Here is a 26,938-nt window from a genome sequence, read left to right as displayed (position 1 = left end):
TCACAGGAAGAGGGGGGAGAGGCTGCGGCTGTTGGAACATGTTACACGTTCCACCCTACATATGAGTGGAACATAGAACACGTTCCAAAAGGTTAACTTATACTTTAATTAAGAAGTTTGAATACTGGAAAGTAGAACTACAAGGCCTCTCGTTAGCAACATTGCAGTCCATTCAGACTACAAGCCATCAGCTGCAATAGCTGACAATGGTTGTAGTTTATGCTTTCACAGGAAACTGCCGGAGCCCTGCATGGCCACATTATTTTCATAAAGAGAAGATCCTCCTCTCACTGTGACAGGAGGAGGAGGGGGGGGGGGGGGGGTTCAGCAGCTGGAACATGTTACATCCGAACTGTGGGTGGAACATCTTCCAAAAGATTAGCTTATCCTTTAATTATTAAGAAGTTTGAATACTGGAAAGTGTACCGATACAGAAGAAAGTTTGTGAAAAGCAGAACTGTTTAGAGTTACACAGAGCTCACCGGCTGGGTTCTGACTTTACAAAATGCAAAGAGACAAAAAAGGTGTTGCTATCCTTTATGTGGGGTCAGGTCTGTTTATTTCCCATCTAGTCATAGCCCCCAGTTACATGAAGCTATTCCCCTGGCTACCAACACATACACAAATTAGGTGGTAGAACATATGGTTTAAAGAAAAACTATTTCTTAGTGGAGGTCAGGAAAACATACACTGTGCAACAAATGGGTTACAGCAATTTACAGTCTTGTTTATGGCAATTTCACAGTTTCTTTCTATTCCTCCACTGAAGGTTGAACTTTGTCGCTTTCTCTTTCTCCTCTTCTCCTGTTTGTAAAAATAATAAATGGTGATCAAACATTTTTACCACAACAGTCTACACACAATAGGGTGGGTTTACTAAAGGAATGCATGAGGTTAAGCTCTCACTAATAACATGCATGAAAAATATCCTGTTTAACCACTTCTGGACCGGAAGGATTTGCCCCTTAATGAGCAGGCCATTTTTTTTCGATTCGGCACTGCGTTACTTTAACGGACAATTGCGACGCTGTACCTAAATAAAATGTCCTTTTTTTCCCACAAATAAAGCTTTCTTTTGGTGGTATTTGATCACCTCTGCGATTTTTATTTATTACACTATAAACAAAAAAAGAGCGACAATTCTGAAAAAAAAATAAAAATATTTTTTACTTTCTGCTATATAAAACATTCCCCAAAAAAATGTTTAAAAATCTAATATTTTCATCCTTTTAGGCCAATTTGTATTCTGATACATATTTTTGGTTGATAAAAATACCCCAATAAGCGTATTTTGATTGGTTTGTGCAAAAGTTATCGCATCTACAAAATATTTATTTATTTTACTAGAAATGGCGGCAATCTGCGATTTTTAGCAGGACAGATCGGTCCCCTAACTCAGTGGTCCTCAACTCTGGTCCTCGGGGCCCACTAACAGGCCAGGTTTGCAAGATAACTAAATTACATCACAGGTGATCTCATTTGCTGCTCAGTGATTGCAGTATTCTAGTCTGCATCTCCCCAAGGTAATACTTAAAATCTGGCCTGTTAGTGGGCCCCGAGGACCGGAGTTGAGGACCACTGCCCTAACTGACCTTTTTGACACTTTTTGGGGGACCAGTGACATTACTACAATAATCAGTGCTAAAAATATGCACGTTTACTGCAATAATGACACTGGCAGGGAAGGGGTTAACCCAGGGGCAATCAAAGGGTTAAATGTGTCCCTAGGCGGTGTTTTCTAACGTTGGGGGGATGGGCTTGTGGAATCAACACCGAGACCTGTGATCCACCTATTTATTGCTGTTCACTCCAGAGAGAACGGTCTGCTGTGTTTACACACAGCAGACCCTCGTTCTCTCTCCACAGAGAGCGATCGTGGGTGCCCGGCAGCAATCAGCTTCCCTGCTGCCTAAAAAGGGGCGCTCTCGCAAACCTCCATACAGGTACGGCGGTACGCGCAGCCGAGCCAGCCTCTGCAGTATATCTGCGTCGGGCGGTCGGTCGGCAAGTGGTTAAAAGTAGGCAGTACATCTTTGCCATTCACAAATTTCTCTATGTTCTAGCTCTTTAAAAAGCAGAAAATTACAGAACAAAGTTGGTTGATCCTTGCTGCGCTGAAATCCCAAGTAGTGTTTATAGCACTGCTGGAGATCTTTTCCTGGACAAAAGAACACCTGCAAAAATCATCTTTTATAATACATACACAAACACAGTGTATATTGATAGATTTGCTCCCTATTATTTAGATGCAGGACTTTGTGCCTCATTTGTACACCATTCTGAAAAATTGCACTTCCAATAGTGAAAGCCAAGTTGAAGAATAAGCCCTTAAAGCCTTAATGAATTTTCAGTGGAAGACACCGTGAAGGGAATTTATCAAAACTGGAGCAGCTGTGCACTGCAACCAATCAACTTCTACAGTGGTGATCAAAAGTTTGGGCACCCCAGGTAAAATTTTGTATTAATGTGCATAAAGAAGCCAAGGAAAGATGGAAAAATCTCCAAAAGGCATCAAATTACAGATTAGACATTCTTATAATATGTCAACAAAAGTTAGATTTTATTTCCATCATTTACACTTTCAAAATAACAGAAAACAAAAAAATGGTGTCTGCAAAAGTTTGGGCATCCTGCAGAGTTAATATCTTGTACTGCCCCCTTTGGCAAGTATCACAGCTTGTAAACGCTTTTTGTAGCCAGCCAAGAGTCTTTCAATTCTTGTTTGAGGTATCTTTGCCCATTCTTCCTTACAAAAGTCTTCCAGTTTGAGATTTCTGGGCTGTCTGTCACGCACTGCTCTTTTAAGGTCTATCCATAGATTTTCAATTATGTTGAGGTCAGGAGATTGTGAAGGCCATGGCAAAACCTTCAGTTTACGCCTCTTGATGTAATCCCCCGTGGATTTCGAAGTGTGTTTAGGATCATTTTCATTTGTAGAAGCCATCATCTCTTTAACTTCAGCTTTTCACAGATGGCATCAAGTTACCATCCAAAATTTGCTGAAATTTTATTGAATCCATTTTTCCTTCTACTTGTGAGATGATCCCTGTGCCACTGGCTGCAATACAACCCCAAAGCATGATTGATCCACCCCCATGCTTAACAGTTGGACAGAGGTTCTTTTCGTTAAATTCTGTGCTCCTTCTTCTCCAAACGTACCTTTGCTCATTCCGGCCAAAAAGTTTAATTTTAACCTCATCGGTCCACAGAACTTGTTTCCAAAATGCATCAGGCTTGTCTATATGTTCATTTGCAAAGTTCAAACGCTGATTTTTGTGGTGAGGACGTAGAAGAGGTTTTCTTCTGATGACTCTTCTATGAAGACCATATTTGTACAAGTATCTCTTTATAGTGGAATAGTGTACTACAACTCCTGTGTCTGCCAGATCTTTCTGGAGGGATCGTGCAGTCAAACGTGGGTTTTGAATTGGTTTTTCTCACAATCCTGCGAGCTGCACTGTCTGATATTTTTCTTGGTCTTCCAGATCTTGCTTTAACTTCCACTGTTTCTGATGACTGCCATTTCTTAATTACATTCCGAACAGAGGATATTGACATCTGAAAACGCTTTGCTATCTTCTTATAGCCTTCTCCAGCTTTGTGAGTGTCAACTATTTTCAGTTTTCTAGACAACTGCTTAGAAGATCCCATGGTGCTGATTGTTGGGGCAAGGTCAGAGGAGTCTGGGCATTTAAAACCTTTGAGATTGACATCACCTGATCTTCCCAGACGATGATTGAGAACAATCCATGACACTGGCAGGTCTCAGCCTTGCAAAGGGGGCATTGCATGCTATAAATTCTGCAGGGTGCCCAAACTTTTGCAGACGCCATTTTTTGTTTTCTGTAATTTTGAAAGTGTCAATGATGGAAATAAAATCTAACTTTTGTTGACATATTATAATAATGTCTAATCTGTAATTTGATGCCTTTTGGAAATTTTTCCATCTTTCCATAGCTTCTTTATGCACATTAATACAAATTTTCCCTGGGGTGCCCAGACTTTCGAACACCACTGTATCTTTCATTTTCAAAGCTTAACTTAAGAAGCTGAAGATAGAAGCTGATTGATTGCTATGCACAGCTGCTCCAGTTTTGATAATTCCCCCCACAGTAAATATGCCAACACAACAGGATTTTTTTTTTTTTCACAAAAAAGCAAGCACGGTTACACAGGAAAACATTTCGCCCCTTATAGTGTATGGTATTTTAGGCCCATTTTACATACATAAATAAATAAAATAATGGCGTTATAAGAAATGGTGTTGGTTACATACCCCAGGAGTTGTCCATAAACGTAACTGCCGGCATTTTGTTTGCTGCCTTTTTTCTTGAAATAGAAAGAAATTCGTTTGCTGCAAAAAAAAAAAAAAAAAACAAAAGTACAAAATTGTAAGAGGTTATGCATATTATCAACTGGTGTAGGAGGCAACCATCCTACTGTGTAGCTTAAAGGAAAGGTGTCTGACCAGGAAAATTGGAACTGCCACTACTGACTTGCCTTTAAAGATGGAAACTTCAGAGCTGCTTTACTACTTTTCTTCCTGACCTTTGACATTGGTGCTTTTATAACAGAAGTCACATATTAACGTTTTCCACATGTCTATATGGCTAGTTGATGACCAATGAAAATGTAGCCTAGTATGGGATTCTAGCTAAAATGTGCTATTTCAGGGAACCGGTCTACCAGATTATAAGAATATCTGCCCAACAGAGCTGGACACCCAATTTTGTATTATAATATATGTATAATATATGTATTTTAGGTATATTGTATTTAATAGTTGTACATTTTAAGTAATACTTTATTAAGAAAAAGCCCATGCAATGAATGAAAGTAAACTGAACACATTTTTGCTTTTACGGGTAACCTCTTCCGGTCCTCAAACTTGATATATAATCATTCAGAACTAGTAACTAGCACCAGATTTAGCCGCTTGTTATGTGGAAAAGATGATCAAAACAATCATGTTGTTGTGTACTGTAGATGGCCAGCATACTAGCATCAAATAGTGAAATGTAGACACACAAACAGGTGACATTTTTAGGTATTTAAATAGATAGCTGCAGCCTCTCCCCCTCTCCCTGTGACAGTGAGCAGAGGATCTTCTCCCCAAGTCCACTGTCACTATTTGAAAATAATGTGGCCGTGCTGGGCGCTGCCCACACAGACGCATCGTTCATTTGCAGTTTGAGTGTTCAGACAGGTGACTTTTTTTTTTTGGTATTTAAAGGATAAGTTCACCCTTTGGAACATGTAATATGTTCCACCCGTATTTAGGGTGGAAAATGTACCATGTTCCAGTAGCTGCAGCCTCTCCCCCCTCTCCGTGACAGCGAGTGTGAAATCTTCTCCCCACGCCTGCTGTCACTATTTAAAATAATGCAGCGGTGCTGGGCTCCACTCACACGACCATGTCATTCATTCAAAGTGAATGCACAAAATACAACAACCGTCAGCCATTGAGTGGCCTTGTATTTAGATAACAAGCACTACATATGAAGGTACAGGCTGAAAGCTGCAGAGCTTGTCTGCAGGAGTCTTGGCATTACACCCCTGATCCACTGATCATGGGTGAAATGCTTTCCAGGCTCCTTAGGGAAAAATGTATTCAATTTTTTCTGCAAAAATATGGGCATTTATTATTTTTCCCCAAAAGGTGAACTTGCCCTTTGAAAACACTAATATTTTCTGTTCCTTTAATATTTTCCGTTTCCTTTATTATTTTCTGCTTTCAAAATTGCGGTTATCCTTGTTGTAAAATCTAGTGCCCAGTGTGTAGGGCTCTCAAAGACTTTAAACATGGTGTCACCTTTTCCAGCACATTTTGCATAATTTATCATTTGGGTGACTGATCTAGTCAATTAATCAAACAGTTACTGAGAGAGTTATGAACTGAGGACACACAAAGGTTAATTTTCATTCTAGTAGTATTTATATGAGCAAACAATTTAACATTCTTTCAACCTTGCTAATTCTAAATGCATGCATGTGCACTGGAGTCACCATTATGGCATGGACCATTCTGCAATCACAGCACAGGCAGTGTGCTGTGAATGCACTGTGAACTGCGCATTTGCAAGAGACATCCAGAGCCGACATCCATTCTCACGCATTTTTAAAAGATTTTGAAGGTATTAACAAGGGAAACATATTAAATGCTTTAACATAATGGAAAATAAAAATGAGGAGTTTAATACCACTTTAAATAAAAGTCACAGACCGATCTAAAAGGATTCACCGCAGTCGTACAATACAGACCTGTTGTCCTGTTTTTGTTTTTTCCATACAGCATGTTCTGGAGGAACTGCTTTGCTTTTTGCTGCTGTAAATCTATTACATTTTGATCATTCAGGTGCACAACCTCATAGTTGTTACGGAGACTGTGATAAAAGAAATATGCCATGTAAGATTGGAAAACATTCATTCATTTCTATCAAACAGTTTTATGTGTCTTACATGTAAAAATAGAAAACTGTAAACTTTCAAAATACATATTGTCAGTTAAGGTAGTACTCAGGTTTTACAAGACTGGGATTATTCACAAAAAACGCTTTTTTTTTATAGTTACAGGACCGAAGTTCTGTTAATCTAAATTCATCCACATGAGGAACTCCACAAATGGGGAAAGCAGAACAATTTATTAAAATTAACACTGTTTAAAGTTCACCCCCTGACCTCTTTATACTCGCATCTCCACCCATAGCTCCTTCCCCAATCATAGCCACTATTACAGGAAGTGGCGACATCACCCCCTCCCATCATAAGAAAGCTCCCAAACCCAGAGATTGGCTGCTAGGAAAGTTATGTATTGTGTGAGCAGGTCTAGGCAGCATAGTGACTACCAAACCAGGGCAATTGTTCCAAAGTGCTTACATTTTGCAGCTTTAAGCATATATGTACCAAAACAAATAAACCTTTCAGAGCACTTGTTGCCTGCGGGATATGGCTCTGCATAGCAATCATTCACAGACCAGAAATGGGGTGAGGAAAAACTGGATTTCTGTAAGAACTTACCGTAAAATCCTTTTCTCTGAAGTTCGACAGACACAGCAGCTCATCTTCATGACTCGTAAGGTTATGCTCCTCTTCCTAGGAATAGGCACTAGGCAGGGAAAAAAAAAAAAAAAAAAAAAAAAAAAAAAACTTACCCACGCCTAGGGGGGCTGTCCCTTCAGGCATAACCCCTCAGACTCTGCTATTAAACAGTTTAGTTGCAAGCAGTGTTTAGAAGACAAAAAACCCCATACCTCAGAAGTAGAGGGGTGGGTGCTGCGTCTGTTGATGAACTTCAGAGAAAAGGATTTTACAGTAAGTTCTTACAAAAATGCAGTTTTCTCTATCGTTCATCGACAGATGCAGCTCCTTATCTTCATGATTCATAGGGATGTCCCAAAGCAGTAAAATCATGAGGGGTGGGAAACAACGCAGAAACAAAACAAGTCCCCCAATGGCTAAAACGTAGCCAACCAGGTAACATGGAGCTCAACCAGAAACTGGTGCTCACCCGGAAAAAATTTAACCCTCAAAGCAAAACTAAACACCGTTCTCTTAAACTGCAGCCTGCAAAACCTTGCGGCTAAAAGAAGCATCCGCGTATGCCAACACATCTAACTTGTAGAATTTTGTGAACGTATGCATAGACGACCAAGTTGCCGCCTAGCAAACTTGTAGCACCAATGCCTGATGGCGAAAAGCTCAAGAGGCACTCAGCGCTCCCGTAGAATGAGCCTTCACTGGGAAAGGAGGAACCTGACCCCTCAGTGAATAGGCCTGTACCACCGTCTGCCTGATCCATCTGGAAATGGTCGCAGCAGACGCAGCCAATCCCTTACGAGGTCCATCAGTAAGGACAAAAAGAGTGTCTGATTTTCGAAAGGACTCCGTGGTCTCTAAATAAATCCTGATCGCCCGAACTACATCCAAAGAATGTAAGGCATTGATTGATGCAAGCCACAGCTGTGGCTTTGTCTGATTGAATCCGAACTGGACAACCTTGCAGACAAGTCGTCCCAATGACTCAGACAAAGCTTTATCGCTCTGAGCTCCAAAACATTCATCAGAAGTTTTTACTTCCATCGTCCAGGTACCCTAGGCATAGAGCTTCCCCAGCACCCCGCCCAGCCCAACAGGCTGGTGACCGTGGTTACCACCGTCAAAAACAACGGAAGGAAGGACTTGCCCTGGCACAGTGCTGGACACTGAATCCAGCACAACAAAGCAGATTTTGTGTTGTGGCTCAACCGATCACAGAATCCAAGGACTTTAGATCCTTGTTCCATTTTACAATAATCTCCCTTTGAAAAGGCCTTGTATGGAACGGAGCAAACTGAACCGCCTCGAAGGTCGAAACCATCAGACCCAAGGCTCGCATGCAAACTCAGACAGGACAGATTGTTGTCCAACAACAACTGAATCGCCCTCTGCAACTTTTGCAGCTTGTCCGGTGGAAGAAAAGCCCTCGCCAAGGCTGAATCCAGAGTCAAGCCCAGATAATCCAGTCTCAGAACCAGAGTCAAAGCTTTATTGAAATTGACGTTCCAACTGAACTCCTTCAGAGTTCTGACCGTGATTGTTAGATCCCCCAACAAGGCTGAATGAGAGTCCGCTCTCAACAGGAGATCGTCCAGGTACCCCAGTATCACAATCCCCCGCCGGCGCAGCAGTGCTAATACCAGTGCTAGTACCTCGGTAAACACTCTGGGAGCGGAGGCGAGACCAAAGGGTAACGACACAAATTGATAATGCTCCTCTGGTGTCCAGAGTAGATAGGGATGTGTCGATATGCATCCTTAATATCTATGGAGGTTAAGAAATCTCCCTGATGCAGAGACACTACTACCGTGCGTATGGACTCCATCCGAAACCTCTGTACCCACACAAAGCAGTTCAGGGTCTTGAGATCCAAGATGGGACGCACCTTGCCTTCTTTCCTGGGCACGGTGAATAGGTTTGAATAAAGCCCCTGAAAATTGTTCTGAGAGAGAACCGGCACAATCACTCCTTGCGACAGCAAGTCGTGTACCGTCCCTCGCAAGTCCCTTAACCGGACTGGGGATAATTGAAGATTGGATGGGAAGAACCTGTCCAACGGATGAGACCGGAATTAGTTCTTGTATCCTAATCTGATCAGTTTGTGAACCCATTTGTCCTGAATCAAGGACATCCCCCCCCCCACCCCAGATTCGGGTGAGGGTGCCCCTTCATGCAGCCGAGGACTTGTCTGCAGGTCCAGATTGGCCGGACTTCGTTTTTCCCGACCATGGCTTCTTGGAACCCCCAGAAGACCAAAACGGTTTACCTTTTTCTTGCGACCCGAAGGCACAAAAAAGACGTTTGTGAGCAGTAAAGGAAGGCACCCGCCTAGTAAGCAGTGCCTTACCCCCTGTGATACCTTTAATCAACTCGTCCAGGGAGGATCCAAACAGCCTCCCCCCTGTAAAAGGAAGATCAGTCACAGCCTTCTTAGAAGCCTGGTCAGCCGACCAGCATTTTAGCCATACCATGCAATCCCCACTGCTGACATCTTGGCCACCAACAAAGCTGAGTCCAGGGACATATCACACATGAACACCAGGGCTTGGGTCAACTGGGCTATTGGTTCCAGTACCGCAGGGGGAAGCTGTGCCGTTTCCAAGTTACTTTTCAGTAATTTCACCCATTCAGTAGAAGTCTGCACTACTAAAACATTCACAAAAGGTAGCCTTTAACATGTGACCTGCTACCACATGTAAATAGTGGGACAAGGATTCCACCTGTCTATCCCACGGGATCTGGGAAAGTTGGAGACTCTTCCACCGGTACCAGAGTCGCTTTATTCAACCTGGCCGCTGGAGAATCCACTTTCGGTGGTACAGTCCACCTTTTGGACACCACCTCCACAAAAGGATAACGGTGTGCAAAACACTTAGGCCCCACCATCCACAATAGTATGAAACAATTCTGGACAAGGGAATACCTTGCCCGATTTACGGGATTTGAAGGAGCCAAAAGACACCTGCGTATCTGACGCTGTAGGTTCATCAGCCAATTTTAGGGTTTCCCGCAGGGCTTCCACCAATGCGCGTTCCTGCACGGCAGCTGATGAGGACAGGTCCTCTTCACCGTCAGAATGTGAAGACACCAACCCCTCAAGGCGGTCTGCGTCTGCGGCGACCATTTCGGTCTAAGAATCTGAAGACCCTGCCGATGGAGGTGAGGGCGTTTGCGGCTGGCAGCACCAGAAATGCCAAAATCAACTTTTAACATCAGGCTTTGCAAAAAAAAAAAAAAACCTGCAATTTATGGCTGCTACTGTGTAATGTCCCTTTAAGACTGTGAAAAAACGCAGTCCCACCGCTATTACTGCAGATTCACAATCCCTGATTAATATACAGTATATATAATAATAGCAGAGCAGAAGAGGAAAAAATCCACAGGGAAACCCAGGAACATTACCAGACCACAGAAAAGCATCCAGCCTGATTGGTGTAAAAACGAAACTAACACTGTCTGCACAGGAAGAGGAAGAAGCTCTGCCTTTCTCATTACAAGCCATGCCGCATGCCTGTCCATCCCACAGACCTCATGAAAATGGCCACTCATACATTCTCAATGGAGAAGTATAGAAAATGGCTGCCCATGCAAACTAATGGGAACACAGAGATCATGAACCACAGCAAAATGACGGCCCCCACGGAGCGCCATTGCGGTCTCCAGGACCCCCAAAGGGGTCCAAGAACAATAGGCATCTAAAGGCTAGGAACCCACCCAGGACAATCCACCCCCCTCAAATAAGCGACATAACGGCCGCATTAGTACCCCCCCACCCACAAAAGGCGAGAGGCCTTAAGGGTCTAGATTATTCGGTGTGAAACCACAGCCGGCTGTTGCTTGTAGTTCCTCTGGATCTTCGTCCTCAGGGACTAAGTAGATAAAAAAAATAAAATCAAACTTTCCATGTTACAGCTAAGAAGAAGACCAAGCAGAGAGCTAGGTCCTATTCCTAACACTAGGCAGAACAAACTGTTTGATGAAAGCAGAGTCTGAGAGGTTATGCCTGCAGAGACAGCTCCCATTAGGCGTGGTTACGTTTTTTTTCCTGCCTAGTGCCTATTCCTAGACCCTATGAGTCCTGAAGATAAGGAGCTGCGTCTGTCGATGAATGATAGAAAAAGACAGATTACCTTTGGGCTACAATTTTTGGATACACACAAGTATCTTATAAACATTTACCTTTTTATATTTTTTATTGCAAAATATAAATTTTTATTATTTTTTGCTTGCAATTTGACTGGTGCCTTCTTTAGCTCAGGCTCCTATTAAAAAAAATCTAAAAAAATATAATTATGTTAAAGTTAGTTTTTAGTAATGCAAGAGAAAATCTAGTACCGTTTTATAGGACGTAACTTCTTAGCATGTTTGTCTTTCCCACCGCGTGTCTTCTCTACATTGCCTGTTGAAAGAAGTATGAATTAGGTCTTAAATAAATAATGGGAGCTTAAGATACAGCCCACAGTGATTAGTGCTTTTGTTTTTGGCTTGCTGGAACTTGTCTTTTGCACCCAAATGCTCAAATTTCTCTTCTACCTCTGACTGAATACTTGCTCCAGCACATTTAAACAGACAGGTTGGATACCTCAATATTTCTTGGCACTTCCGTACTAAATGAAGGGTTCTAGAAAGCAATAAACATGTACAGCTGGAAAACCTCCCTGCCTGTTAAGTGAACATGAACAGCTCTCATAATGCAATAGAGAAAGAGTTGAAGCGGCTTCAGTGTTAAGAGAATAGAAAAAAAAGACAGATGACTGAAGGCTTCAGAGATTGAGTCACATGAAAAACTGGATTTTTGTCTTACCGTAAAATCATTTTCTCTATATGTTCATTGACAGACAGTTCCAGATCTTCTTTGACCCTTGGGTTATGCTGCTCTTCCTAAGAGTAGGACACTAGGCGGAAAGGAGCTTAAAAATTTGACTACACCCATAGGGCAGTCCCAGGGGGTATACTCCCACTTCCTGCTCTAGCTCTTCAGTTTTGTAACAAGCAGTGTCAGAAGAACCTAACCCCCAACTCATTAAAGGGGTGGGTGCTGTGTATATCAATGAACATCAGAGAAAAGGATTTTACGATAAGACAAAAATCCAGTTTTCCATTTCGTTTATTGACAGACAGCTCCATACAGTATCTTCTTTGACCCTTGGGACCTCCCAAAGCAGTGTCATGAGGGGCAGGAAGAACACAGCAATAAATCTACTTCCCAAAGGCTAAATGTAGCCAACCAGGTAAAACAGGAGCTCAATCAGGAACAACTGGAGCTCACCTGACAAAAAAGTACACCCTCAGAGGACTAATCCTCTCCAACAGCGGCCTGCAAACCCTTGCGGCCAAAAGGAAGCAATCCAAGATGCCAACAAATCCACCTTACAAAATTTTGAAAAAATGTGCGCGGACGACCAGGTGGCCGCCTTGCAAACCTGCACCGCTGACACCTGATGACGGAAGGCCCAAGAGGCACTAAGCGCCCATGTAGAATGCGCCTTAACAGGGAAGAGAGGATCCTGACCCTTAATGGAATAAGCCTGCACCACCATCTGCCTAATACATCTGCAAATGGTCGCAGCAGAAGCGGCCAGCCCCTTACAAGGTCCATACGTAAGGACAAATAGGAATCTGATTTTCGGAACGACTCAGTCACCACCAGGTACACCCTGATTGCCATAACAGCATCCAAAGTATGTAAGGCAATCTCTTTAGGTTGCTTAAGCTTAGGAAACAAGGAAGGTAACAAAAATGCCTTTATTTAAATGGAACCAGAGACGGCTTTAGGAAGGAACGACTGGCAGGGCCGAAGCACCACTTTATCTCCGTGAACCACCAAGTAAGGTGACCGACAAGACAAGCTGCCAGCTCAGACACCCTACGTGCAGAAGAAAAAGCCCCCCAAGAAGGCTACCTTCTGAGAAAATGTAAGCAGAGGAATCTCACGAATATTTTCCAACAGCGGTTACTGAAGAACCGACCACACCAAGTTGAAATCCCACGAGGGCAATGGAGACCGCACTGGGGGAGTCAAGTGGCAAACCCCTGAACAAAGATGCAAACCACAGAAAGCGTAGCCAAAAGCTGCTCTACACCTCGTTAGAGGAAAGCCAAAAAGGAGCAGAGGTGAACCCCAAGAGATTCACACCCACAGAGTATGCTCTTCGAACGTTATGGTAAATCTAGATTTACTAGCTTACAGTAGCGTGGGAATCACTGATTCAGACAACTCTCTAGCCTTCAGCGCCTGGCTTCCGACAGCCAAGCCGTTAAAGTCAGCGACTGTAAAGCAAGAAGGAAGATTGGCCCTTGAGCCAACAGATCTCCTCTAAGGGGAAGTCTCCAAGGAGCATCGGCAACCAACCATATCAGATCTGTATACCAAGACCAGCGAGGCCAGTCTGGAGTCACTAGGATGGCCGTAATCCCTACTGCCTCTAGCCTATGCAGGAGTCTTGTCAGAAGTTCTAGAAGAGGAAAGATGTATATCAGACAATCACAATACTGGTCCCAAAGGATCCCGAGACCGTGTCACAAACCCAAGCACCTTCCTGTTGAGACGAGAGGCGGGAGACAACTGATGAAACACCTCCAGAGGAAAATGTCCAGTATATCAATCAGTAGTCTGGATTCTTTCAGAGTCCAGACCCCCCTGAGCACAATCTGTGCCAAAAAATGGCACCCCACTCGGACAGGCTGCAATCCGTGGTGACCACCGTCCAGTACAGGGGAAGCAAGACTTACCCTGTCGAAGCGCCGGAGAATGAAGCCACCGAACCAGGGACCCTCTTGTACCCCGGTTCAACAGGATCAGATTGTCTAGACTGGATTCTTGCCCCACATGGCAAGAATCTCTCTTTTCAGAGGTCTCGTGTGGACATTTTTTTGAAACTCGTCCAATGGGAGGAACACCCTGACTGAGGCAGAGTCTAGAACAGATCCAGATAGTCCAACTAGGTGGACGGAACCAGAGCCAATACCTGGAACTTTAATTTCCAACCAAACTCCTGCAGAGTCCCCCCAGTAATCTCCCGATTGTCCTTCAGAGCAGTCGCAGACTCTGCTCGCAGAAGATGATCATCCAGGTCTTGCACCGCCCTGAAGAGACCTCAAAGGCAGTCTGGGAATAACCGCAGGTTGGAAGGAAAGAACCTCTCTGAAGGAGAAGACCGAAAACTCGATCTTGTAGCCAGACTGAATCTGCTCGTGGACCCACTTGTCTTGAAACAGGGAGGTCCAAGGGTCCGAAAAGAAGCAAAGACGTCCTCCCCCACCCCAGATATGGGTGAGAGCGCCCCTTCAGGCAGAAGGGGTGTTTGTCTACAGGTCTGGAAGGACCCGCTCTCGGCATACCAGACCAGGTCCTCATGGAACCTCCGGAGGTTCCAGGGAGGCTTCCGAAAGACGATTTCCCCACAAAGGGAAGATCACATAAGGCCTTCTGGAAAGTCTGGTCCGCAGACCAGCATTTTAGCCATATCATGCGCCAAATGATCATTGCTGTTATAGATAGCCCAGAGACGAAGGGAGCCACATCCAGAGAGGCATCACAGACGAACTGCAACCCCTGGACCAACTAGTCCACCACCTCCGCAAAGGCAGGAGGAATCTGTCCCCCCTCCGGATCCTGGCGCAAAAAGCTTTGCCCACTGTGGAAAGTCAGGGACACCATACTATGGTGAACACCGTCCTGAGGACTGAACTGGCCGCAGTAAACATGTGGCGGACCAAAGTTTTGGCTCTCCTGTCAAAAGGATCTTTTAAAACCGGAGACTCCTCCACACTAATTAGGGTGGATTTATTCAGCCTAGAGACCTGAGAGTCCACCACAGGTGGGACTGCTCATGTACGTAATCATTAGAGACTTCTAAAGTGATACAGTCTATCGAAACGCTTAAGCACCGCCATATTGCGTTTAGAACTCCACTGACTTGCTACAATTTTGTCACAGTAGGCGGGAAAAGGGAAATACCTTTAGAGGCCGCCCGCTTTAGAGGATTTGCGGGCCCCAAGGGGACCAGCACCTCTGACATAGCAGCAGCTGCATCCCCCATGTTTAAAGTTTCCTGCACTGATACAATCAGTGCACCCACCCGCGCCTTTGCATGCGCATGTGCAGTAAAAGATGAATCATCCTCACTGTCAGAGCACTCGAAGTGCGTGGACGCAAACCCAGTAGAGTCGCTATATGCTAAGCTCACCCTGAGAACATAACAAGCAAGGGAGGTCACCGACCACAGTCCCGCAAGAAGATGCTGGCTAAAGGTCCACAAAAAGACCACCTATTAGACCTAAGGGTCGTCCTCCATAGAGGACATAGCCCCCTAGCAGGGGGAGAGGGGGCCCGCCATGACGCAGACGCACAGGCAGAGTACCCTCACCCATACAATAATGGCTGCTTCACTTCACTAAAAAATGAAGCTCCCCTCAGTTCAAGGGGGGCGCCAGGCAGACCATATGTCCACAGCTCTTTCAACCCGGTAAGCAGCTCGAACAGTCTGGTCAAGAGCTCGGACAACTTGGCCTGCAGCTTGGGCAGCCAGCCGCAAGTAGGCGGCAAAGCTGCGGCCTAAATTTGGGGCCTGATCCAGCCGAGTGAGTCGCAAGTCTGCCGGCTGCTCTGTTAGCTTGATCAGCAGCTCGGCAGCTTGGTCAATCGCTTCGACAGCCAGTTCGGTCAGCCACGAGTAGGCCACCGCCTAAATTTTTGGTCCAATCCAGCCACGTGAGGCACGCATCCATTGGTAGTACCATCTGCTATATCAGGGGCTCGGACAGCCGTGAGTAGGCCGCAAAGCCGCAGTCTAAATTTTCAGCCCGATCCGGCCACGAGAGGCACAGACCCGCGGGTGACGAAACATCCGCTCCCCCCAGCCCAATAACCACCGCGGGGAGCCCAAAGGACATCCCTGCCCCAGTCACTAACACCCAGGGGGCCGGGATTCCGCTAAAAAAGACCCCCATGTGCAATCCAGTAAGAGCGGTTAGCAACAACCACATCCACTCCCCCCAACTGGAGCAAGTGGCAAAGCCAGCTCTTACCTTACCCAGGGAGGAGGAGAGGGGGTGGGGGTAGACTGGGGCCAAAAGATCAAGGGACCACAAAGGGAGAGGGGGGACCCTACTTACCACACCATGGAACCGGGTGGGCAATACTCCAGGCAGACCACTTCTCCATCTTGGAATGGGGGGTGCTGCAGGCCAGAATTCCGCTGCGACTCAGGTCATGACCAGGGTTATGCGTCCTCACAAGGCATTAAATTTGCCGGCCAGTCCCCATCCATTGGGACTATGTTGCGGCCGACCTACCACGGAGTTGAGGCCTGCGTGCACTTGCTGGCCAGACTTGGAAGACCGGGAAAAAAAAAAAAAAAAAGGAAAAAATGCCAGGACCAGAGAGCCCAGCAATGAACTAGGTCCTTACTCCTGACTAGGCAGAAAAAAACTGAGTGGCTATAGCAGAGAGCGGGAGTATACCCCCTGGAAATGCTCATGGGTGTAGCCATAATTTTTTCTGCCTAGTGTCCTACTCCTGTAGGGGGCAGTATGACCCAATGATTAAGAATACCAGAAGCTGTGTCCTTCACTAAACGAAAGAGAAAGTGGGAACTTTCTGTATTTAAGTGTACATAAAGCCAAAAATGAAACATATACAGCTGCTCAAGCAATAGCCAATTTGCGGAGCTTAATTTTATTTTTTCCATTGTATTGCACTGAATTTTACATGGTAATCTTTCCAGCTGTCCAATGGAATTCCAGTGGTGCGGGGCACAATGCTCACCAACGCCTCCCAATGCAGTAGTGGTTTTAACACCCACAGTGCTTGCTCCTGCTGGAGGAGGATGCAACAACTTGCACATATTAAGCCCCATGCAAACAGGATATTTTTTTCCTCGCCTGGATGTCTATGCTCTAGGGGAGGAAAAAACAATTAAAAATGCGCCTATTTATTCTGGCTATTGAATGGGCACCAAATCTCGCTTAGACACATTTACACGCGTTAAGGCACATCTGGTGTTTAGGGGCACAAGGCTCCTCTCCTGAATGTCCTGCGTTTCATTTTCTGCCTCTAAACGCCTATGTGTGCATGGACACATAGGGTAACAGACTAGAGCTTTTAAAAAAAAAAAAAAAAAAAAAAAAACCACACGCTTCCAAAAGCAGCATTTTAAAACACCATGTGCGCATGAGGCCATAATGGTAATTAAAACAATTATCCACACCTACAGGCTACTACCAGACAGTGTTGTCACTGAAAATGAAGAGCTGCTGTAGCTTTCAAAATGCCTACAGTCCTGGTTGGTAAAGTGGATGACTTGACTGCTGAAAAATGGTTCTAAAAAAGGTATTTTGGGGATGCTTGCAACTTTTGATACTCATTCAAATTGATACACATGAATCGTATATACCATGCTGGTTTAGGAATCCTTGCCTTCATATTTACTTTAAAATTACCATAACTTAAATCAGCATATAACACACACTTTTTCCCCCTGAAAATAGAGTGCAAATAATGTGTGCTTGTTATACGCTGATATTAAAAAAAAAAAAATCCAATTTAGGGAAGGGCACCAGGAAAGGGGGGGGGGGGGGCGCGCTAGTGTGCATGTTTGGTATCCCCTGCGCTGGAATCTCAGCCCTGTATGGCAGCCAGCATCTGTCCCGCTGGCTGCCTTTCTCACTGGAACAATACAATACAGACAGTTCAGATCTGACTGAACCCACTCCCTCCTCCTCTGGCTCTGATGTATTCTATGTACGCAGACAGCAGGAGGAACCGGGGAGGTGGAGAGACACCGCTGTACATGTGCCGCTCATCTGAGGTCTATGTGATTATTATACACACACTATAGATGAATACTTGCAGTGATTTGGGGGTGGGTAAGGGGATTCTGTATGTGCTAGAGGGAGTTTTGGGTGGAGAGGAGAACTTGTGCTGGAAGGGGGGGATGGGTATGAAATCGGAGCAGTCCACCCTAGCACAAGTCCTCTCTCCTCCCCTTTAGCGCACACAGTATCCTCCCCACCCTTCGCCACCCCCCAAATTCTAAGATTCTTAAATAAAGAATAACATTCTTTATTTAAAACTTAAGTTTTTTTCCTGAAACTTTCCTCTTAAAATTAAGCTGCGTGTTATACACCGATAAATACGGTACTTTATGTTCAGAGCTCAGGATGCTGTGCTAGGGAGCCAACATTTTATACTAATTTATTTCTATCCTGTGTGTTACCCATTGAGAAAACCTAGATCGTAATTATTAAAATGCCTGGTAAGGGGGGCATCCTCTGTTATACAAGTATATATGGATACCCAAACAATTTAACAAAAATTTCAAGCACAATGTAAATCTGGCTATCATTATCAAGATGATATAGTCAAGGCAATGCACAGACATTATAGTCCAATATTAAATCTTACCTTTTCCCTTTGTATCAGTAGGTTCGGAGGGTTCATCTCTATGAAAAGAAACCAACCACAGTTTAATAGGTACTGGTATACCAGACAGAGAAGGGTGACAAACATCAAAACTTTAGATAAGAAAAAAAAAAAAAAAAATCAAACAAAGTAGAGAAACTGAGGAAAAAATACAACAAGCTATTGTTCTGAATATTATAGTGGGCTACTGGATACAAAAGTAAACACTTGCGTCGTGTATTAAACAGTATAAGTATGTCTCTACTGCAATAAAACACCTGCATGCTACTTTTTTTTAATAAACTAAAGTTCCGTTTTTAAACATGTAACCTTTACTGGTTATAGGTCAAACACCCTAATCGTACACTATCAAATGTACTCTGCTCAAAAAAAAATGAAAGCAACACTTTGAAAACACATCGGTTCTCAATGGCGAAAAATATCATGCTGGATATCTATACTGATATGGACTGGGTAATGGGTTAGGAATGAAAGCATGCCACATCGTTTGATGGAGATGAAAATCAACAACCTACAGAGGGCTGAACTAAAGACACCCCCAAAAATCAAAGTGAAAAAAATGATGCAGCAGGCTAGTCCACATTGCTGAAATTTCATTGCAGCAACTCAAAATGGTACTCAGTAGTTTGTATGGCCCCCACGAGCTTGTATGCATGCCTGACAACGTCAGGGCATGCTCCTGAGGCGACGGATGGTGTCCTGGGGTATTTCTTCCCAGAACTGGACCAGGGCATCACTGAGCTCCTAAACAGACTGAGGTACAACCTGGCGGCACTGGATGCAGCAAAACAATGTCCCAGAGGTGTTCTATTGGATGTCAGGCGAGCATGGGGGCCATTCAATAGTATCAATTCCTTCATTCTCCAGGAACTGGCTGCATACTCTTGCCACATAAGGCCAGGCATTGTCGTGCACCAAGAGGAACCCAGGACCCACTGCACCAGCGTAGGGGAAAAAAATTTCAGTGGCCTTCTGTAAAACCATACCTGTTTTGGGGGTTGTCTCATTGTTGCCCATCTAGTGCACCTGCTAATTTCATTAACACCAACGCAGCTAAAACTGAGTAACATCCCCCTTCGCTACTTACCTGACCAGATCAATCTCCCAGGCGTTTAATTGACTTGATGCTATACTCTGAATGAAAAGTGTTCCTTTATTTTCATTATTTATTGAGCAATGTATACGTTATCAGGAGACCAGAACTTCCTCCTTCATTTATCACACACTTGGGGTCCTTTCACACGGGCGGGGGATCAATCCGCTGATCCCCACCGAGCAGGCGGATGAAAGGTCCATCTCCGCTCACTGTGCTGAGACCGACCTGTTTGAGCTCCGCTCTCCTCTATGGGGAGATCGGATGAAAACGGACCACCTGTCCCTTTTTCATCCTCTGCCAGACTGATGGAAAATAGGGTTACCATCCCTCTGGATTTTACGGACAGGATCAGATAGCAGCGGGTGTCAGTGGACATGTGGGTGATACAATGAAGGGAAAAGGGAAAATGAATGTACATTTTCATCCATTTTATGCACGTTTTAACACACGCTGAGCACATGGAAAAAGCAGGTCAATATTCAAACAAATAAAAAAATTGTCTATATGTGTTCGGTTCAAACAATGCAATGATCTACGTTGCGTTAAAATACATACATTGTGCATTTTAATGCAACACAGCACTGTAGTGTGAACAGGGCACACAAAAAACAAGTACGCTAAAACACAGATCAACGTGCATGAAAATGGACATAAAATGGATGGAAACGTACATCCATTTCCCCTGCATTTTATCGCAAGTCACTTTGAGTTCAGACTGTATCTGGTGGCAGGCCTTTATTTCCCACTCCTCCCCACCACCCAGTCTACCGCTGTTCTAACTCAGTGTATTGTATGCTATGTTGCCAATTGATGGAAAGGGAATTGAAAACCTCAGACTGAAGGAATAAAGAGTGTGTAAATCCCAGGTCACTAAACCCCATTGCTGTTTTCTGGTGAGTAGGGTACAACTTTTCATGGACAATCAGGTAACAATAAAAAAGGAAGAGGATATAATGTAGCCGATCCTCTGACAAAGTATAAAAAAAAAAAAACTGAACTTTGGTGGAAGAACTACTGTTCTCTTAAAGTGATTCCTGAAAGATGGACGAAGGAAAAATCAACCTATGTAAAATAGGTAATTTAGTAAACTTACTGCTTCTCTGGAAGTGCAATGATCGTTTGAAGGAGGTCATCTGAAAGCAGCTTTTTTTTCTAAAATAGAAGGTAAAATGGTTTATTTGTAAATTCAAGCACAAAACTAATTACTGAAAATATACTTATGAAAACAAACTAAGACCAAGCAAGAAATATTTGTTAACATGCAGGTTTTTTCCATATAAATTAATTTGTATGTCTCGATACTTCTTTTCTACTGGATAAAGAGCTTTACTTCGTACACAACATGACAAGCCTATTAGGGCTCAGTTACATTGGAAATTTTAATTACTTGCTGCTAGCTATAATTACTTTTTGGCAACCAAACCTGAAAAAGAAGACTATTGCCACAGAGACGCCAAATGATTTAAGGCCTATTTATACACTCATGCTACATGAAATGTATTGCAAGTAGAAATTCCATCCTTTCCTATGTGGCTTGTTCACTTTTATATGCTACAGTTTAGTTTGAAGGGATAGGCTCATTCACACCTACACACATTTTACCACACACACTGCATGCATACAAAACCGTGAGAATCCAGCCTTAGTAACAAATTATACAAATTACCAGTGTAGCTCAGGCCTTAGGAAGTATTGGCCTACTGATGTGAAAAGGTACTGCCCATAAATACCTAACAGATGTGAAATATCCTCAACAAAAGAGAACTATCAAACTTTTTTTTGTTATACGTCTCTTGTGGGTCAGAGGAGTGCACTTTTTGGTGATATCCTGTGACCCAGAACCAGCCAACAGTAGGCTAAAGTCCAATGACTTGAAAATAAAGAAAAAACGTAGCGCTCAACAGATAAATCACAATAATATTCCAATGTTGTAAACCACTATAGTGCTATTGAAATGTGCAACAAATAAGTGCAAATAATGTATATAAGTGCAAATAATATATAAATCAAAAGTCTCTAGTGCTCCAGGCATCAAGGTGTTAAACAAAATAACAGCAGTTGATGGAAAAACACAGACTTGATAGGAGTGTATCTCTCAAAGCCTCCATCTCCACACGTTCACCCAGTGCTAGTATATGTACTGCTTACCAGAAGAAGTACAGGACCCCTTGATTATAGGGGGGGTCACAAGCGCATATTTAATCCTCAATTAATCTGTCCAATGTAGCGTGGTGTTTTGTATAGATCAGGCACTCTCTCACCATCGAGAGTGTGTAGCCAGACCAAGGGATACATTCAGGACCAAGCCATAAGTGAAAAAAACAAGAAGGCTCTCATGGTGCAGTATTTCATGTTAAAAGAGCATTTATTGCTTAAAACGCACTTACTACAATCCAGAAGTTTAAAAGCCTTGATTATCAGAAGTCTCGAGTTCAGAGAGTAAGAACGCCGCTCCTCGCCTGCGTTCCACCAAACCGGAAGTTACGGTCTCACGTTCCTGACGCACGTTTCGTCAGTCCGTGCTGACGCCATCAGGGGATAAAGTCCAATGACGGCTGAAAATACAGAGCTGGTCCAGGCTCTGGAAGGATCCCAACAATATCAGGATCTACCTAGAAGCCTATTCGGCAACTGGCTCAGCCTCTCAGTGCGCTTCGAAGAGCGAGTCGGCCACTTTCACCCCAGTCACTGCTCAGAACAGACCAAGAACTAAGTGATCAGCGGTCACTCCGAGAACTGAGTGATCAGCAGTCATGCGATTGCTCAGTTCTTGGGCTTAAGAGGCTGTGGGGGATAGTCAGCTGATGCAGCAAGGAGACGAGTATAGGTTTTTTTTTTTTCCCCCTTTTCCGTTCCAAAACTTCTCCTTAAAGGCTAGGTTCACATACTGTATATGCAGGTCCTGTTTTGATGCAGAGTCCAGTGTGGTTTTTATTCAGTGGTTCAGGTTCGAATTTGACACTGAAATTGCACCTGAACGGGACTAAAAAACGCCCAGGACCTGTTTAAAATTTGCACCACAACAGGCCCACATGTGTGCTCAAAACACATCCAATTGGCATATATGTGAACTGTGCCTTAATGCTATTCTTTTTTGCAAAAACAACCAAATGCTTAATGTAATTTTTTTGGTCAGATACTTTATTTTTATTTCAAGTTTGTAAAGATCAAAAAAAAAAAAAAAAGAAGTGTATAAATATATGGTATTATTTCCGCTTTACCCAATACATAAATCTGCTAATAACCTGACGAGATTATTTCAGAATACCCAGAACACCATATAAAAGCATGAAAACGCCGCTCACCATAGCCGATCCCAGTGTGGATTTGTTCACATGAAAGCCTCAGTCAAAGCTTGAGGAGCGAAGAGGCTTTCACATGATAACATCCACACTAGGATCCGCTATGGTGAGTGGCGGTTTCTTGCTTATATTTTCATTAACTGGATGATTTTCTCTTATGCTGGCATCTCTACTATTCTGAGTGCCAATGGGGCCTTGCACTTCAGCCTGGAGTGGCACCAAATACTAATAGCCTTATCCAGCACACCTTAGCATAATAAAGTGCTCTGAAAAAGTATTCATACCCCTTGACATTTCCACATTTTGCCATATTACAACCAAAAACTTAAATGTATTTTATTGGGATTTTATGTGATAGACCAACACAAAGTGGCACATAATTGTGAAGTGGAAGGAAAATGATAAATTGTTCTCAAATTTTTTTACAAATAAGTATGTGAAAAGTGTGGTGTGCATTTGTTTTCAGCCCCCCCCCCCCCCCCCCCGAGTCAATACTTTGTAGAACCACCTTTTGCAGTAATTACAGCCGCAAAACTTTATGGGTGTATCAATACCAGTTTTGCACATCTAGAGTATGAAGTTTTTGCCTATTTTCTTTGCAGAATAGCTAAACGCTGTCAGATTAGATGGATCGCATCTGTGAACAGCAATTTTAAATCTTACCACAGATTTACAATTTCATTTAGGTCTGGACTTTGACTGAGCCATCCTAACACATGAATATGCTTTGATCTAAACCATTCCATTGTAGCTCTGGCTGTATGTTTAGGGTCGTTGTCCTGCTGGAAGGTGAGCCTCTGCCCCAGTCTCAATTCTTTGCAGACTCGAACAGGTTATCTCCTAAGATTGCCCTGTATTTGGCTCCATCCATCTTCTCATCAACTCTTCCCATAGACTCCAGCTTCCCTGTCCCTGCTGAAGAAAAGCATCCCCATAAGATGATGCTGCCACCACCATGTTTCACGGTGGGGATGGTGTGCTCAGGGTGATGTGCATTGTTAGTTTTCTGTCACACATAGCGTTTTGCTTTTAGTCCAAAAAATTAAATTTTTGTCTCATTTGACCAGAGCACCAACTTCCACACATTTTTTGTGTCCCGCACATGGTTTCTCGCAAACTGCAAAAAGGACTTTTTATGGCTCTCTTTTCAACAATGGCTTTCTTCTTGATACTCTTCCAAAAAGGCCAGACTAGTGGAGTACAAGACTAATAGTTGTCCTGTGGACAGATTCTCCCACCTGAGCTGTGGATCTCTGCAGCTCCACCAGTTTTGATGGGACTCTTGGCTGCTTCTCTGATTACTGCTCTCCTTGCCCGTCCTGTCAGTTTAGGTGGAAGGCCATGTCTTGGTTTGCAGTTGTGCCATACTCTCTTCATTTTCAGATGATGGGTTGAACAGTGCTCCGTAAGAAGTTTAAAGCTTGAGATAGGTTATAAAAAACTAACCCTGCTTTAAACTTCTCCACAACTTCATCACTGACCTGTCTGGTGTGTTCCTTGGCCTCCATGATGCTGTTTTTTCACTAAGGTTCTCTAACAAACCTCTGAGGGCTTCACAGAACAGCTGTATTTATACTGAGAATAAATTAAACACAGATGGACTCTATTTACTAATTATGGGATATCTGAAGGCAATTGGTTCCACTAGATTTTAGTTAGGGGTATCAGAGTAAAGGGGGCTGAATACTAATGCACGCCACAATTTTCAGACGTTTATTTTTAAAAAAAGTTTGAAAACTCATTTATAATTTTCCTTCAACTTCACAATTATGTACCACTTTGTGTTGGTCCATCCCATAAAATACATTTACGTTTTTGGTTGTAACATGACAATGTGGAAAATTTCAAGGGGGTATGAATACTTTAAGGCACTGTATGAGCAGCAAACAAGAAATGGGAAGGAATAAAGAGTAATTAAGGGAGAGGATAGGGAGGAGAGGGGAAGGGGTCGTGAAGAAAAAAAAAAAAAAAAGTAGGAAAAGAACTTGGTAAACTTTCATTATAAGCACCGCCATGCATGTAAAAGAAGATTGCCTTACCCTCTTCAATTGCTAACAGAATGAGATCATAAAGGAGATTGAAAAAGCCCAAGTCTATCAGCAATTGAAAATCCATATATTATGACAATCTTACAATGAGGGTAAGCCTAAGGTCCCTTTCACTCAGGCGGACCGTTCAGATCCGCCTGTCAATTTTTTGGGCGGATCTGAGCGGTAACCCTATGCATCTCTATGGGGCATCGGATGTCAGCGGAGACATGTCATCCGCTAACATCCGATCCGTCAAATCTGGACGGATGGAAACCCTATTTTCCATCTGTCCAGCGCATCAGATGGGAACGGACAGACGGTCCGTTCCCATCCGAATCCCCCATAGAGATGCATGGGGACCTGACAGCTGTGTCTCTGCACACAGCGCAGAAACACAGCTGTCATTCTCCTGCTCAGCGGGGGATCGGCGGATCGATCCCCCGCTGAGAAAAACAGAGTCCACCTGGCGGACTCCAAGTGTGAAAGGGCCCTTAAGTTTCTGCACAAGAAGATAGTAACCTGTCTCTAATCAAGTCCACATGTGCAGCACTTGGAGCATTCAGCAATGTCATGGTTTTTGAACGGTCACTCAACATATACGGTGTAAAAGAACACAGGTACAAGGCAGGTTTTCTGTTTTTTTTTCCATTCCTAATAGGAGAAGTTGATGCTTAAATATAGTGGCGTTCTGAGGAATCGTGTCATTCAGACATTTTCTGTTTGCAACATTTTGCATGATCATGCGACACCATTACATTGTATGACTGATTGTCTATACCTTTTGCTCACTGAAAAGCTCCTGTTTGCGTTTCCTCTTCTCTTTTAAGAAGGCCTTCTCTCTGGTAAAGAAAAGTCACATTAGATCTGACAAAAGTGTTCTTTTAGCGATCACAGAAATTAAAACTTTTTTTTTTTTATGCAAAATCATATGAAAGATTATATAAATTCTATGGCCAACATGATAGTTTATTTGATTTTATAAGGAATTAGATAAAAAGTGCTGTACACAGGATCAGCGCACTTGGAGTCAAACTTTTCCCCCTACTTCCCCCCTGCTTGCTGTCACCATCTAAATAAAAAAAAAAAAACAGCCACACCATTCACTCACAGTATTCTGTGAATGGGAAGACTACAAGTCCCAACAACCTTTGTGGCTGTCGGCTTACAGTTCTCAGAGCTACCAGGGGGTGTTGATCGCTCTAGGTAGTACACTGAGCTTCCTGCCATTGTGCAACTGCCTGCTCATATCAGAAGTACAGGCAGACAGCTACACAGACAGTCTGCAGGACCATGGCATTACACCCACGATCTGCAGACCATGCAGTAGGTGTAACGTTTTACAGGTCCCGAACAAAAAAAATACTGTAATATGCATATTTTTTACCTGGAAAAATGTTTTACTTTTTTTGCAAAAGTGAACTTATCCTTTAAAGCGTAACAAAGCTCAAGCAAACAATTTCTTATTCCGTCCTTCCCCCTTACACAAATGATAACTACTTTCTAATTTTTACCTGTGGGTTGCTTTTGTGCACTGCCAGGTTTCCGGTCTAGGCTGGGCCCTACTGACTCATGGGATTGCTACGTTAGAGCTGTTCCAGGAGCAGCATTTGTGCGCATGCACAGAAATCCACCACTGTGCACAGATACACCGCTAGTCTCCTCCAGCACCCAAATGCCTGGAAGGGACCAGTGGCACATCTGCACATGGGAGGGTTCTTTAAAAATGGTGGCGTGGAAAAGGAATCGGCGGAGGTAACTCAAATGGGGTTTAGTTCTGCTTTAAGGCAGAAGAGGAAATACAGTTCATGTAAGTTATACTCAGCTGGCCAGCTGAAAGCAGTTCTGTTTGCCTTATGTTGGTGGCAATGAAAAGGTTAATATTGATTTACAGGAAACCCACTATTATCCCACTAAGCAATGGTATTATTGCATTGCAGAGTTACAGGCAGGGGAACAATGGGAGGAAGCTGATCTTTTTCTCTTTCCAGGCATCCTCCGCTGCTCCAGCATGTAAAATACCAGCGCCAAGCCTGTGCTCAGAAAGCTGCTC

General features: G+C 43.6%; 1 protein-coding gene across 1 annotated transcript in view; it reads right to left on the bottom strand.

The window, feature by feature from the left end:
• Nucleotides 1-365: 365 nt before the first annotated feature.
• Nucleotides 366-26,938, bottom strand: part of NOL7 (nucleolar protein 7) — a 34,369-nt gene continuing 7,796 nt past the window's right edge. The window contains exons 2-8 of the mRNA XM_082258189.1: nt 25,667-25,727; nt 20,650-20,708; nt 18,443-18,480; nt 11,371-11,425; nt 6,262-6,383; nt 4,277-4,354; nt 366-804 (exon numbers count right to left, since the gene is read on the bottom strand). Of these exons, the coding sequence (XP_082114315.1) occupies nt 740-804; nt 4,277-4,354; nt 6,262-6,383; nt 11,371-11,425; nt 18,443-18,480; nt 20,650-20,708; nt 25,667-25,727 (478 nt within the window). The 3' untranslated portion in view covers nt 366-739. The remainder of the gene's footprint in view (nt 805-4,276; nt 4,355-6,261; nt 6,384-11,370; nt 11,426-18,442; nt 18,481-20,649; nt 20,709-25,666; nt 25,728-26,938) is intronic.

Source organism: Pelophylax lessonae (genome assembly GCF_965119305.1).
Source record: "Pelophylax lessonae genome assembly, chromosome: 5".
Taxonomy (NCBI): Eukaryota; Metazoa; Chordata; class Amphibia; order Anura; family Ranidae; genus Pelophylax; species Pelophylax lessonae.
The sequence above is the reverse complement of the archived record's forward strand: the minus strand, read 5'-3'. Positions and strand labels throughout refer to the sequence as shown.